General features: G+C 29.0%; 1 protein-coding gene across 2 annotated transcripts in view; it reads left to right on the forward strand.

Moving 5' to 3' along the window:
* LOC123291696 (protein kinase C) overlaps window positions 1–16747 on the forward strand; it is a 36501-nt gene extending 19754 nt beyond the window's left edge. The window contains exons 4-11 of one of the 2 annotated variants that reach the window (XM_044872070.1): window positions 732–763; window positions 6085–6182; window positions 9816–9963; window positions 10653–10943; window positions 11672–11970; window positions 12610–12903; window positions 14921–15256; window positions 15809–16747. In XM_044872070.1, coding sequence (XP_044728005.1) covers window positions 732–763; window positions 6085–6182; window positions 9816–9963; window positions 10653–10943; window positions 11672–11970; window positions 12610–12903; window positions 14921–15256; window positions 15809–15988 — 1678 coding nt within the window. In that variant the 3' untranslated portion in view covers window positions 15989–16747. The remainder of the gene's footprint in view (window positions 1–731; window positions 764–6084; window positions 6183–9815; window positions 9964–10652; window positions 10944–11671; window positions 11971–12609; window positions 12904–14920; window positions 15257–15808) is intronic. The other variant, XM_044872071.1, reaches the window with a different exon arrangement.
* The last annotated feature ends 474 nt before the right edge of the window (window positions 16748–17221 follow it).

Here is a 17221-nt window from a genome sequence, read left to right on the forward strand (position 1 = left end):
CAGGAATTATCCAAGGGAGGGGTTCAAACTTTTGTTCGCCATGTTAGGTCATAAAGTCAATAAAAACAAGAAGCCCTTTTTTCGAGTAAAAGGACATTTAATTAGGTTAAAATGTGTTATTCAGTCACTGTTTTTCAATGAGTTAATTCTGCGTATTTAGTATGACTTCTAGAGCTTTTGAGCAACGTGTTGTTTCATTTGATTTATATGAAATGCTCTACAAAAAATGTATTAAATTTACATGTTATGAATGTGGTTCAAAAGTCGTGGTCAAATTTGAATTTGAACGTGCTGAATATTTTCACTTCATCGAAAAGACTAAGTTTACTTTGAGGATAAATCATTAATGCTATTAAATTTTTTGAGCTAAGTAGAAGTGTAAGAAGTAGAAAAGGACTAATTTTAACACTATAAATTTGAGAAAAATATTGTACACTTATTTTTATTTTTGAGTAAATACTCGGACGTTTCCAAACATAACCAATTAACAATAATACAATTTAATTGTTTAACTTTTTGAATAAGAAAGTGTTTAAAAAAAGATTATTCAAAATATTCTGGTCAAATTCAAGAAAGAATAGAAGAATTTGGTATATTTACTTAACACCAATCATAATACTTAACTTACATTTGATTAGTAAATAATAAATTAATATAATTTCACATACACGCGGTCGAGCTTGGCTCTATTGAGCTGCATTGTACAATGTAACAAATGTGTTTGATTTCAGGGGATTGGGCAAGCAGGGCTATCAATGTCAAGGTAGGCTTCTTGTCTAATACAAAATAGTGTCTCTTTATTAATAATTTTACATAGTCCTGCTGTGCTACTAAAGATTAATCAACAAAAATCTTTTGCATGAAATGTTTTTTCGATTTATTTTAATTAATCATTGAATCATAATACTTTTTTCGCATTTATTTTTCTTTTTTTTAACAGAGCTTTAAGTGTTTAATGTGGATTGGTTTATTTTTCTAATTTATTAATCATTCATTTTTTCAGATTCATAAGTTTTTATGATTTTTATTTAATTTATTTATCTTCTTAATTTTCAGCTTTTAATATGTTTAGAGATCAAGTATGTATTTTAGACGTTTAAAAATATTAAAAATATTAAAAATTTTAATTTTCGAACATTAAATTATTCTTATTTGCCTTCAATATTATGTCAAGTTATATCAGGGGCGTAGTTACCGCCGTATCAGCCGTATCAATGATACGGGGCCCCCGAGCTACAGAGGCCCCTTACATATGCAAGCAAAAATTAGTAATTGTTATCGACAATGTCACTTAAAGGGCCAATTATTAATTACGTAAGCATAGAAAAACTGAAATCGTCTTCAGCTATACATGTTCCAATCCATCAATTTACCGAAAAAAGGCAAGAAAAGTGTATATTTAATTTGAATTGTTTGGCTATGTCAATTTCTAGGAGGAAGTGATAACTTATAATCAATCAATAAATATTTATTTTAATTTAATGCAAGCAATTTTGTTTCTTTTGTGAGAAATCTTTACCCTTCATTTGGGCCCCCCAAATAATTTTGATATGGGGCCCCTCCAAGGCGAGCTACGCCACTGAGTTATATGTAACTGAGACACGAGAATTCTAAGATAGTATAGAAACTATCTTAAAGTTTTAGTTTTTAGATATCGAAGTCTTTTAATTCATACATATCCTATTATGCGTGGATATATCAGAATCTACATATCCGGAAGTCATTTTAATCACAAATTCTTTGTATTAAGTCTAACCTATTTTAGAGAATGATTTTTATTAGAATCTCTGACTAAGAATCTGTGACAGTAAAGTAAATCTATCCAACGTTACAGTTTCCGATATTTCAATCTAAAATTGGGATTACGATTTGAATTCTTTGTTATATTTAGCAACCTTAAAAAAAGATCTATCGGGTACAAAGTACCTACATATAGCTAGGTTAGGTTAGGTTAGGTTATATAGCCAAAAAATATACAGACTGTCTTTTTTAAGTTGAAATATGCTTGAAACTCAAAAAAATAAGTTTTATCGATGCAAATGCTTCAAGTGAAAAATGTTGGGTGTGTAAGCACACATCTTTCGCAGACATTAAACTTGACCTAGGTTTTCAAGCTCAATAAAAAGTTTACTCTACTCCATTACTGGTAATCGAAAGATGAACATTTAAAATTAGAAAGTTGTTATTGATTAAAAAATTAACATTTTTTGTTCGAAACAGTTTTCCACAAACCGTACAGTTTAGGCAAAAACGGACTGAGAAATTTTACCCGAAATTGTTTTTTTTTTCACGGTCCCTTTCTCTTAACCAGATTTGACTGTATCTGTGAATAACAGACAACTTATCGAGCACACTAAGACCACAATATATTATTATCCAGTTGTAACTAGTCGAATATTTTCGTAAAATTACAAAGCTTAAAAAATGGGTACGCAATTTTCGATGACATAAGAGTCCAGGCAGAAAAATTTATAAAACCATTCCGAAAGCCATTTTGAAAATGTTATCAGATACGATTGAAATTTTACTGGTATAAAATCTAAAATTGGAATAAACATAAAAATTCAAAAATTATTTTCAATTCACGCCTATATATACATACTTGGTCTACAAACAATTTTTTTTTACACTGCTACCAATATACAAAGGTTAATTATATTTAAAATAAATTAATTAAATTTAATTATTTAATAATTAAAAAATTAATTAAATTTAATTTTAAAAAACTATAAAATATAATTAACGTATTCGGAATTGGGTTCGCTAAACATTAATTTTAAATGGAAATGGAATTAAAAAAATTATGTATGTGTGAGAATTTCTGGTTAAGCACTGATGGATGAATTTTTTTTTTATCTGTATAAAATTTTAAATACGATTCAGGTGTATTCAATAAAAATGATCCAAGTTGAATTTAAAAACGTAATTATTTTAGTGTGGATTATTTTTTGTGAATTTGATTTGATGTTTGGGTTCATGAATGTGTTTTGAGCTTGGAAGAAATTTACGCTTTCTCCAATTTGTGTTTTAATTAAAAGGCGTCCTTAGCCATAATTTAATGAGAAATATTTTTTAAAAGGCAAAACTTAAAAGGAATTTAAATTTGGCTTTGTCCTCCAGAATCATTTATACTTCAATTCGGATTTGTAATAGATAATGGTTTGTAGTGGTTAAATATAAAATACATCAACAACTGATTTATCTGATAAAAAAGAAAAACCGATTTTCCGAGGGCAAAAGTTGTTTTTTTACGTCAAAAAATAAGAAACTGCTAAAAAAATATGTAGTTCCATTTAAAAATTTTTGATTTTCAATTTCGTTTCCAAAATATTTAGGAGGAAACTTTTTTTAAAATCAGCCTGTATAAATTAACTTTTAAATGCAAAGTTATCTTCTATCTCTGATCAGTTATGAGCTCGAGTTGACCTTCTAATTGAGTCTGCATTATAAGATCAAATTTTAATTCTTTTTAAGATGCTTTTTTAAACCCAGTTATTTTTATTTGAAGTTTTTCTGTTTTCATTAAAGGACACCTAAATACTTATGTGTAATGTATGTAACGTATATTAAAATATTTACTTTCTTAGAATTAAAATCCAATAGAAGAACTATTGTACATTTTATTCCATAATTTTATATTGTTAAAGCAAAAAATATTTAAATAATCTAATTAAGTGGTTGTGGTAATAATTTAATTATCGCATATAAAAAAAATAAATGTTTTTCAATTTTGCAAATAACTAATGTAAAATATTGCTAATTAACATCACGCGTAACACTAATGGAGAATCGCGGATATAATACAGAATGATCCAAGCACTGGCGTCACTCTCATTTAAAATTAAAATAGTCTTTTACAATAATTATTTAGATTAAGTTTTGAAATTCAGATTTATTAAAATGCTCCTTTGAAATTCATGTTTTTTTTTGTCCGTTTTTCACGTCTTTATCCTAAATTGTCGGAAGTATTGTATATGTCACCAAAAAGCTTCGTTCGCTCATAAGCAGAATGATTTCTCGTGAATGTCAGATAATAACAATCTCTGATTTGTACCTATTGTTGCGTTATAATATCAAGTTGTCCTCCAAAGAACGATTTCGGCAACAAAAATTTTAAAAATTCACTTTGCTAAAATATCATGATTGAAGAAGCCTATGCGAAGAGATTAAGCCCAAAAAAACCGCTCTACTATAATCCCTCTACCAAGAGGGAAAGTTTTTACAAAAGGTGTCTTTTTTCAAAAAAATTCGATATTCCGAAAAATTTTCAAAATCAAAAAACTTAACAAATTTAAAAACGACTATTTTCGCTCTTTTGAATGGATTGGTTAACAGCAGTACTATCGTGGTTGAGCATTATAATGGCATAGTTATTAAGTTCTTAGATCAAAATAGGAAAAAAGGAGAGAGGAACGTATGAATGGCAATATGCTATAGGTATTTTATTAAATGAATATTATTCGAAAATATGCAAGAAAATTTAAAAAAGACAATATTTGAATCGAACTCCTAAATCTTGATAAAAAATATCATAGTTGTATGATATTGAATGAGAGGAGCTAAAATACTACTTTTGCTCCCATGGAAAATTTAATTTCCCTAACATAGTGCCAAAAATATTATAGCACTTAATGAATTAATTTTCAAGGATGACTTTTTACTAATCTGAAGTAAATTATTCAAAAAATTAATTAATAATTTTAAATGAGATAACTTTTAAATCACCTGTAAAAAAATTAATACAGCATGTTTGTAAACAATTATTTATATTTTTAAATATTGCATGGTTGGATGGGTTAAAAAAAAAACTAAGATTATTTTGTTTGATAAAGATGGCTTGTCTTGAATTTCCAAATGATTTTAAAAATCATTGGAATATTATTTATAAACAATAATAAGACTTAACAACTTGCCTGTTTATTTTCTTTATATCCGCAATAGATGCGTTTTTCGAAATTATAGAAAAATTTTGTTTTTCGTCGAACTTCGACGCCTTTATTTTCTTTGAGGTAATCTAATTCATTCATTTACCTTTTCTTCCATTTTTAAAAATAAAGTAATTGATTAATTATTATTGCATTTTTTAGTTTAGATCTAGTAACAGCTAATTTTCGACCGAAAGATGTTTTTTCGATATAGAATGCATTCGAGATTTAATTTCAAAAAGAAGAAAATATTTTGCTTCAAATATGCCGCACCTAACTAATCTTATTAACCGTTCAATCAGCAGTCTAGCCTTTTTATTAAACGGCGCTGTACAATTAGCGGCCTGGAGGATATACAGCCGCTTAATCAAACAGTTAGGCAAATGATTTGGATCTTTAACCTTTAACTACTTGCCTAGTTATTTAAATTCAGTTAAACTTTCTGCCACTTGGCGTTTAAATTTACACACTGTCAATATGACGGCTTCAATTAATCGAAAACCTCAATAATTAACCTTGAGATTTAAGTTATCATGGTCCTATTGCAATATCTTGAAATAACTTCGATTCATTGCTACGTCAAAATGTAGCAATAGATCGAAGTGATTTATAGAGAGCTAGTTGAAGAACGGAGAAAGTGACTTAGGCTTAGGCTTATTTAATTTTGTAAAATTACCAATCCTCGGAGAAAATTATTATCTAACATTGAGAAAAATCATCAATAGATTCTTAAAAAAATTATAAACTGATATTTTAATCGAGACTATGATCAAACGCCATTCATAACTTTTGTTATATGAAGAAATTCAAGCAGTTGCAGAATTGCAACCAATTTATCATTACGTACGTTATTCTTTTGCATAACTACACGAGATAACCTTCATTAAAGTACAGAGAATCACACACAAAATTGTATTTAAAATTTAAATCCGTTATGCTATGTAAATGCTTTATTTTAATTTATTTCATAAAATTTCTGTGTGGCATGATGAATGTGTTTTGAAATACTGAATGGTACAGAAAAACGGCTCATATGAATATTGTCTGAATCATTTCAGTACCATTCGATCGATATATATTTTTTTAAATGTTGTATTTTACTAAAAATAAAAAATAATAATAAACTTAAGTAATATATCATTAAAAAAATTTGTTTCAGTCTGCACATGCGTGGTTCACAAACGATGCCATTTATCTGTGGTTACCAAATGTCCTGGAATGAAAGATGAGGTATCCCTCAAATCAAATCGTAACATGGTATTTTTCATGCTTTTTTTTTTAATTTTAATTTATAATTTAATTTTATAACAAAAGAAAAACATTTTTACTATCAAATATTTATTTTTAAAAACTGTATTATTGGCTGCAATTTTTGTTTAGTTGTATGATTTTTGATGATTTTTTAAAATTATTAACTTTGTAATTAATAAAAGGATGATACCTCGTAATTACTCTTTCTTAGAAAACTTTAGAATGAATAAACCTAAAGTACTTTGGTCAGAAATGAATTTAATACCATTTGCGAATGTTCGGTATTTTCTGAGAGCCCTTTCTTTCTATGTTGAAGTCATGTATACAATTCTCCCAAAAATGTTACGCATAAAATCGTGAGGAAAAACAAAAAAATTATTTTAGTAGCATAGTTTATATAGTTTATACCTTAGTACAAAGTTGCTCCGTTTGAAAGCTAGACGACCAAAGATGAGATTTTAAAATTCTTTCTTTGTATAAAAGCCCCAAAATTATTTCGCTAATGGGTTAAAGGATTTTAAGGACAGTGTAGGCGCTAGATATTAGATTTAGATCTAAAGAATATCTGTAACAATTGAAAATAATTTTTCGAAGTTCAAATTTCTTGAAAACCAAGGGATGTACCCTAAGAAAATAAGAATTATGTTTTAAGGAAAATGTAGTTACTAGAGATACATTAAAATTTCATAAGAAGTTTACAAGAATAATTTCAAAAAAGGTTTTTATTACTAATGGCTAGCAAAAATAGTAGCTATATGCTCAAGCAATTATACTTTTCTAGAACAGTTTTTCTACTAATCTTAAAACTATAAACAGTGTAAACTATTTAATTTCTAGGAAAACTACATTAAAACGTTGAATAATTGATTATAGAAAGCTTTACTTCGTGGAAGTTCATTAAACAAAACTTATGTTACAAATAAAACTTTTTTTACATTACTACATTATTTGCATTTGCTTTTCTCAAAACAATAGCATGAAATTATAATTGTGTTTAAGTTAATGTTTAAACTATCCATGATATTTGGCTTATGATTAAAAAAAGAGTGTGTGTACTTATGTACACGCGTTAGAAGTTATACTTCTTTTAAGTATGAAAAAAATTTAAAATAACTCAAATGCAGTAGTAATCGACAATAAATATTAAAATCAATCAAAAAGATTTTGTTAAAGATTTGTCAAGTAATCTGTAATATAAATTAAAAAGAGATGATTAAAATTATTCGATTCGATTCACAAAATGATAAAATATTATTATCTAAAGTAATAAATAATAAATAATAAATAATTAAATTTTATTATTATTTGATTATTTGTTAGAAAAATAATAAGTTCTTTAGAAATATATCTATATATTATACTTACAAAATTAACCTCTAATATTTGAAAACACTGTAACTATACACTGTAATGTAACTATATTCAGTGTTGATATATTTTTTTATTATTTCAATTCTGTGGCTAACTTCATCATGTCGTTCGTGCGCGCGCAGCTCACAAATTCACTCTCATCCAAACGCGCCAAAAGAAGTATAACTTCAATAATTAAAAGTGAGTCTGCAAATGAAAGTAGGACTGCCAACTCTCCGGTTTTGGACTTGAGTCTCTGCTTTTCAAAGTATAATATTCGGATTTTATAAAAAAAAGAGTCGTTTCTTATGAAAAAAAAATTTACTTTTTTTATTTCTAAATACTACTTTAAATACAAAGATTGTTGTGTTATAATCTTCACTTCATGTGCCGCCTCTTACCCTCCTTTTGTTCACAATTTCTTTCAACCTCTAAAACCTTGGTGTTTCTCTACAATATTATGCATGTATTGTACATAAAAACCTTCTTCTTTAATCATTCTATCTATTCGAAAAAACCGCATCAAAATTATGCGTTTTAAAGGTCTAAGAATATATAGGGACATAAGGACAGCCAGCGGGAAGCGACTTTGTTTTAATAATTTTGTATTTATAGCTATGAAAAATAAATGAATTAGGTGATAAATATAAGCAATAAGCTTGTATTATTTTATGGCTCCCATAGGTCAAAAGGGTAGATTTGAAGATTTTCTCAAATATTCATTTGGCAGCCCTAAAATATACGCACAGGAAAGACTCCATTCAACGTTTTAAATGTTACCCACAATTTTCTTTGGAAAATACGTAACACTTTTGGTAGGACATTCTGTATAGTAAGTACTTCATTATCCAATTTTGGCGTTGCGTGATGTGATGTTTCTTAATTTCGAGAATAGCCCTTTACAATTAATCTCCAGAAAAGATGTTTACAAGCCATGCATTATGAGTAAAATACAAATTTATCCGATGAGAAAAATTTTTTCCGACATTTTATTCAATTTTAAAATATAAGAAAATATAAATTTTTATCTCTTAATTTTAAGCATAGAACGCTACTTCTTTTACAATCCTCTCGAAAGAAAATTAAACTTTACTAGTCAATACATGCATAACCCTAACAGACCCTACACAAAATGTTTCTGTAATTTTGTTATGTTAGAATATAAGATATGGCATATAAGCTAAATAGGCTACTGTTTAACTATATATTAACAATTCTACATTGTAATCAGTCCTTTTAGAACCAAATGACCATAACCAGTTTTTTATTTTAATTTGAGGTGAAAACAATCTGTCGAAAGTTGAGTTTAGCTTACTGACCGTGCTTTTTATTTTTTTTCGCGATTCAGTGAAAAGAGCCAAAGTATGCGCGGATTTTTTTGAGGTTCAAAATCTTAGCATTTTGTGCATGGTTTTTTATATTTGATCGGCAAAGATTTCTGAAGTCTTATTTTTTTGTTAATTTTTTTTCTTGTTTCGAACATCGTATATAAACCTTCCTCTTTATAATATTAAGAACTCCTTCTCCAAAACTTTAATTAATATCAACAGGCATTTTTTAATTAATTAATAATCAGTTTCATAAAAGTAGTAGAATACACCTTTGAAAATTTCGCAATAGTCCGTATTCAGCCATTGATCCGCTTGTCGAAAGAATGATATTATTTTTCGTTGAGGCCACAACTGAATTTAGCGCCTCGTGCGAAAATGTGTATACGTTCGGTATAATTTCAATATATTATTAATATTTTAATTTTCAGACAATGATTTTATCATTTAGGTAATACGTCTATATTTTTAAATAACAATACTATTCATTTAAAAACATAGGCAACATTATTACACTAATGATGCAATTATTGTGTGAAAACTATTAATAATTATACAATGATGAGATGCCGAATTCATAAATATTTCTGCGCGTATCACTAAATAAAAATATAGGCAACATTGTCAAAACTCATAAGTGCCGATAAATTGGATTCTGCACCCAACAAATGGCCATTCTTGTCATGGCTCATTCAGAGGAAGGTCAAATAAGAACCACCACAAGAAAGATTTTAGTTGCATGCAATTAATTTTTTGCATGGTAATTTTCTTCAAAGAAGCATGCTACTAGAATTGAAGAAGTCTCACAATTTTTTTCAAGTATAATTTAATTTTTTTAAATAAACATTCACTTGCATTTTTATATTTATTTTGCTAAAATTGAATGTGTTTGAAAAATAAATAATTATTTTCAGAAAAATAAATTTCAATTTGTTCACTATTATTTGTTATGTAATTTCAGAATAATAGTCAAACTAGTCAACCGGGAAGCGGTTTTAGTGTTAATATACCTCACAGATTTGTGGTTCACACATTTAAACGGTTCACATTTTGTGAACATTGTGGCTCCTTATTATATGGTCTTCTACGCCAAGGATTACAATGTGAAGGTAAGAAGAATCTTTGACAGTTAAATCGTAAGGAAATTTGAATGTCCTAAATATAATTATAATTTGTGTATGGATGGCATCAAGGCTTTATTGGGAAAATATACATTTAAGCGGGGATCGAACCCACACTAATTATTTAATTATTTATGGCGTTAAAAGCAAAAGAATGTAAATTAAAAAGCGCTCTTTACCAACTTAACTATTAATTAGATGGTAGCTGTATCTTTTTTCATACGGAAATATGCTCAAAGCTATTATCTACTTGATAGTGAATGCCAGAGACCGTGAATTCGGTCCTCGTTTTTAAGTATATTTAAATAATTTTCATTTTTTTACAATTAAAAAACAATATTCCATTTGGGAATTTATTTTAATATATAAAACAAAAGTCGGATAGGTTAGATCATTTGTAACTCAATAACGGTTGCCGATTTTAATGATCTCTGTTTTGTTGTATTCGTTACCACCCCGAATAGCAGAATAACCATTAAAATGCTCTCCCTCTCCTCGACTAAGGAAGCGAGAGGGTGAAAGTTTGTATGAAAATTTGTCATTTTTGAATCCACTACTTAGCCGTTTTAAATAGACTAGATTCGATTCAGCAACCCCAAAAACAATTGAAGGATAGTTATTTGAAATAAACACGCTTGAATACGATAGAAATAATAAGTTGTTTTTCTTTCTTTTAGTTTGTAACATGAATGTACATAAAAGATGTCAAAAGAATGTGCCTAATAATTGTGGAATAAATACTAAACAAATGGCCCAAATATTAGAGGAAATTGGTATATCACCAGATCCAGATAAACAAACACCAAGACGTTCAAAATACATGAATCAAGCATCACATACACATTCGGCTGGTGGGAGTAGTGCAAGTGATAACAGTTCTGGTTCACAATACTCCGAAAATTTATCAGTATCAAGTGCCATCTCAGGTCATAACACCGATAAACATCACTATGAACCACAAGACAACGGTAAGTATTTTTGTATAAAGATTTTGTTCTTAAATTAATCTTTTTACGAAAATGCAAGTCGGTGTTTACCACCCCTGCTTTTCAAAGATCAAGATTAACCAAATGCGACTACTCGCACTTGATTCAATTTAGTACTGTACAGAGTATCCGATGTTAAACTTTCTTTTTTGGGGAAACATTTAATTAGGTATTTCATTTAAAAAAATCTCTGTTGATATGTCATTTTGTAAAAAAAAAAACCGCAATCCCAAGAATTAATTTTCGATAGTTACATTTTGATGCAGTTTTGTTTTCCTTCTTTACAAAGATAGAATTTTTATGCTTTCTAAAAGGAGTTGATGAATAATAATTTTCCTATTTAAATGTGCCTTTTTACGCACAAAATGATTAACATGTCAAAAACTACACATACTGGAGCCTTTTTGCGTAATATTTTGGTTGGAGGAGATTAGGATATCGAAATGTCATAAAGGAAAAATGTAAAATATTCGTTTTCCTACAATTTTGGTAATATGTGCTTTCACCCAAATATTGAACATCGACTTTAGCATTTCTAAGAAGGTAATAACAAAGCTGCACTAAATGCAATTGCGGTCGACAATTAATGCTTGAGAAAGATAACTGAACAATAAATTAAGAAACCGGATTAGAACTATAAAGAAGCAGGGGGGGGGTGTAATTCAAAATTGTAATTGTTATTTTAATTAGTTCATTTCATTATTTTCCAGAAAAATTAAGTGCATGTTCTGATATATATTCAAGTAGTATGGAACGATCAGCGAGTGGTAAATTAAAATTAGGTTTAGATGATTTTATTTTTATAAAAGTATTAGGCAAAGGAAGTTTTGGTAAAGTAATGTTAGCTGAAAAAAAGGATTCAGATGAAATATATGCGGTAAAAGTATTGAAAAAAGATGTTATTATACAAGACGATGATGTGGATTGTACGATGACTGAAAAACGAATATTAGCACTAGCTGCTAAACATCCATTTCTTACTGCACTCCATTCGTGTTTTCAAACCAAGGTAAGATAAATCTTCAAAAGTTTGGAAAATAGAAGTAGAATAGAAGTATTTATATTTCAAACTTCTAATTTGGCTTGTTATTTCCTCCGCTCATGAGGACTATTGAGGTACTACTATTTTCATGCCAAACGCATAAACTACAGTTGGAATGGTATACTAGTGTTTCTGCAATTTGGCCAACACGATCTGCTACACGTATTATGACTAAACTGCCCACCAATATTCTACAGACTGAAATTTCTTAAGCTCGGCGATTATCAAGCACGATGTGCTTCAACTTTTCAATGTTAATGACGAGTTGAATAGATTTCCCATCTTTTAAAATTAGTATTATTTTCCATTATTTATTGGCTCTGATTGAATGTGATTTATGAATTGGCCATTTTCGAATAAACAGGCAAACAAACTATTCATCCATTTTGTTGTTATAACGCGATCTATTATCCTCTGATTAAACCAATAGTTGTGAAAAAAGTGGTAGACAAGCCGTACTCATATTAGACCGAGCAATTAAGGACAGTGTTAAAAACTTGAACATCATTACGGAAGATTTTTCTAATTAGTAGGGAAAAAAATACAAATCCTAGGTAATTTTCAGCACTTTTATCAATTGAATCTAATTTTACGTTATTTTTTTAGGACCGATTATTTTTTGTAATGGAATATGTAAATGGTGGTGATTTAATGTTTCAAATTCAACGTGCACGCAAATTTGATGAACCTCGTGCCAGATTTTATGCCGCTGAAGTAACCCTAGCCTTACAATTTTTACACCGTAATGGTGTTATATACAGGGATTTAAAATTAGATAACATATTATTAGATGCGGAGGGACATTGCAAATTAGCTGATTTTGGTATGTGCAAAGAAGGTATTAAAGATGGTGCAACAACAACTACATTTTGTGGAACACCTGATTATATTGCACCAGAGGTTTTTATTCTATTTATAATTTTTCACCATTATAACAACAATGAGTTCCCGAATTCATAAGTGAAGTATGAAGGCCATAATAATAATAGGGTATTAAAAAACCACCAAAAATTTATTTCGGAAAAATACACACGCTTTCTTGCCAAAAACTTAAATTAAATTTTAAACCTTTTTTAAACTGTCAAAACCGCGGGCATCCAATTTGATGACGTAATATGGGTATCACTATACGAAATAACACAAATAAGTTTCACAGATATATTCATAGACATCTGACTATAATAAATATAAATACTTATTATCTATGCACACATTATACCAAGCTGTCTACACTGAACTAATTGATGGTCTATGACTCATACCGCTATGACATCACAGCAGGGCTTACCAGCGTTTTAGGTCACGTGATATACAGTTTAAAAATTACGATTTTTTAATATTTTAAAAGTAAAAAGTGCTTTTATGTCTCGAAATCAGAATATTTAAGAATATTTTTACATAAATTTTAACTTTTTTCAAATTTCATGATTTATTTTTGACTAACGATAATACCCTATTATTTATAATTGACCTTTTGTTCTTAATTTGTGGAAGCTTTTTCCAACTTTCATTTTACTCAACGCCTTGACTCCAGATGTTCCTCGATTGTCTCATCTGCTTTCTGGTTCTAATCCAGCGCCAAAAAAGCAAAATTTTTTTAAGCTGAAATTAAAAATTGATCAACTCATTCTCCCTTTCTACTTTAAATTTTTATGACAATGAGTGTTTCGTCTATTTTCCTCCACAAGTGGCAGAATAAACTCATACAAATGTTAAATTATTATGAAAATACGCAAAAAGAGAGAATAAAGCCATATCGAGTTTAACTTTATCGAGTATAAAACATGCTGTTAATAGTTTCAGCGGAAATTTATTAGTTTGATTGATTGGCTCTTATACCATTTATCAGATGATATTGTCTTTTTTTTTTTAAGTGAAAACTTCTTTAGCGGCGTTGTACACTTTTTTTGTAATGGGTAAAAAATGTTAAACTCGCGTCAGGACACGTGGCCTGATCGAGAAAGCGTACGACTATGTCACAGTCAGTACATCGGCTCTCGTCCGATCACTGAAGTTAAGCAACATTGGGTACAGTCAGTACTTGGATGGGTGACCGCTTGGGAACACTGTGTGCGGTTGCCTTTTTATTAAAAATAAATTTTTTTTTTGTTTTGGTTTTTTTTTTTAAGTGAAGGCTTCTTTAGCGACGTTATACACTTTTTTTGTAATGGGTAAAAAATGTTCGTTCATGAAATTGTCATGTTTGTGTACGATAGCGCAATAAATAAATATTGTATTCTACCACATAAATGAGAGTACTTTTATACTGATAATTAATGCAATTCGTGCAAAATTATTCCCTAACCATTCCAAAATATCAAAAATGCACAACGTTAATATTCAAGTTTTCACTTCTGCCGGCACTCCCAGAGTGCAACCCGTCGTTTTTTTTTTTTTTTTTTTTTAATTATATACGATGAAATAATATAATCCATAATTTTTGTTTTTGTAAGGAGCTATTTTTCTTCATCAATACATAGTATAAAACAAAGTCGTTTTCCCTGCCTGTACTTATCATGTCCCTATGTATGCTTAAATCTTTAAAACTACGCAACGGATTTTGATACGGTTAATAGATAGAGTGATTATCAAGAGGAAGGTTTTTATGTATAATACATGCATAATATATTAAAGTAAGGGGTTGAAAAAGGGGTTTTGTGGCATCAAAAACTTAAAAAGTTGTGTAACTATAACCCCTACGCAAGGGGGTATGGGGGGGAGGGGAGTGTAAGTGAAGAGGTTGCACAGCAAAGCGGTTAGTTCACAGCTAGTTGTCAATAAAATACTTCAAGTATTTATTACCATAAAATCTGTTAACACCAACAAATCATTAATAGGCCGAACTGTACTTAAAAAATTCCACTCTGTAAAATAAAATCAATTGTATACGAATTTATGTGGTACATTTTGTTCACAGATTTTACAAGAATTAGATTATGGACCAAGTGTGGATTGGTGGGCACTTGGTGTATTAATGTATGAAATGATGGCTGGTCAACCACCATTTGAAGCTGATAACGAAGATGATTTATTTGAATCAATATTACACGATGATGTATTATATCCAGTATGGTTAAGTAAAGAAGCTGTATCAATATTAAAAGGTTTTATGACCAAAAATCCGAGTAAACGTTTAGGTTGTATTGTAAATCATGGAGGTGAAGCTGCCATATTAGCACATTCATTTTTTAAAGATATTGATTGGGCTGCATTAGAAACACGTCGTGTTAAACCGCCTTTTAAACCAAAAATTGTAAGTAGAATTTCGTTTTAAATTATTAAATTAATCCTTTTCAAGTCATATGAGCGACATTTATAGCTAAAAGTGTGAATTTGCAATATTTTATATAAGTAGTGAAAACATATTTAATTTGATAACGTGTACGATTGTAACCACATAATCAAACTAGTTGCACACAGCTAAATATACCAATTTTAAGGCTACGGTACATTTAATAACCAGGTTACGGCGGCCAATCTTATCATTTATCTTTAGAGGCTGTGCATTAAATCTGGAAATCAGAAAACCGTATTTGCAGTTGCTAATAGATAGAATGATGTTAATATATTTATAGCTATATTCTATCTTCACGCATTTGTCTAAGCAGTTAGGCGTATTTTTTCCGCAATAATAAACACAACATTTCCAAAACCTATTACACTCGGCTTAACGAGCATGACTGGTCGTTCGTTGGTTGCTTGATATATTGGCTGTATAATTATTAATTTATCTATTCATTAAATTTTTTTTTCGATTTTTCTTCGAAAGAAGTAACTATAAAATTGGATTAATTTTTGTTTGCAGAAAAGTAAAAAAGATGCATTAAATTTTGATGCTGAATTTACGAAAGAAGAGCCAGTATTAACACCAATCAATATGGATATAGTAAATTCAATAAATCAAGAAGAATTTAAAGGTTTCTCATTTGTAAATGAAAATTTTAATCCAGCGAGGTATTTATCAATAGAAAAAAACACAGCTTAAAATTATAATAAGCACAACAAAATATGTCTCGTCATTAAATGAATTCAAACAAGTTATTTATTAATTAATTTGTAATTAAAAAAAAAACACAAAAGATATTTTAATTAAACAAAATATTTGTGTGTGTGTTTGAAGTTTGATGTCCAATGTCGATGAAACGGTGGTTTGGGAGGGGAATGAAATATTCATCATAAACCCCCATACATGATACCACCTCATCATTGAGGCACACGCAAATTAAAAATTGTATGGATGTGATTACAAAGTGAATGAATGGATAAATCATCATTAATATACGGCCATGTTACTTACAATTATTTGATTTAAGAACACAATTTTTTGGGTACCTGTGAGAAAAGGCTCAGCGGAAATCTGTGCAATATGCGTGTGGAATATTTATTAAATGAATCTCCTTGTGTAGCGTTATTTTATCACATTTAGAAGACTTACCAAGATAATACTACACGTATAGTATCCAAATTTATACAAAACAACGGACTTCCGTTCCTACATTGTTTTGACAACTCTTCAAGAAAAAAATAACATATGTACCCTGTTACATTCTCCGTCAATAAAAGCAGCACATCCAGTCGAATGTAATGTGATTTAAGGTAGGAAAAATTTTTGCGCTCTCTATAAATCAAAAGGCCTACATACGTCGGGCATCACAGATCATCAAGGGAAAAATTAATTATTGTACATAATCTTAGAGGCCCCAAAATGACAGCATAAAAAACAAATGACGATACGACCAAAACGACGTTTTAACGATTGTTTTTTTTTCTTTCAATTGTGGAATGAATGTACTTTATGAATTTAAAGATTATTTAAAAAAAAAAAAACAACCTAAAATCAAAAAAAAAAAAAAATTAATGTAGAACCTTTGATTAAAATTTGTCATGTGTCTCGTATGTATGTGTGTGTCTACAGATAAGTCACGTATGTCAGACTATGTTTCAGACACAAAACAAACAAAAAATATGTTATTTATTATTAAAAAAAAAAGATTTCTTCATGTGTATAATATATAAGTAAATATTATTAGTTATTTTAAAATGAGATTTCTCTCCGTAAAAACAAATGAAAATCAAACGTAATTCATTATACAGGGTCTAAGTTTAAAGATATGATGACAATTTAATAAAATGATTCTTCGAGTGAAGAAAATTCTTTCTAGTTTTTTCCGTAATTTGCTTTACAAAAATATCTTAAATTAAGTGAAAAGTTCATAAG

This window comes from Chrysoperla carnea, chromosome 2 (genome assembly GCF_905475395.1).
Source record: "Chrysoperla carnea chromosome 2, inChrCarn1.1, whole genome shotgun sequence".
NCBI lineage: Eukaryota > Metazoa > Arthropoda > Insecta > Neuroptera > Chrysopidae > Chrysoperla > Chrysoperla carnea.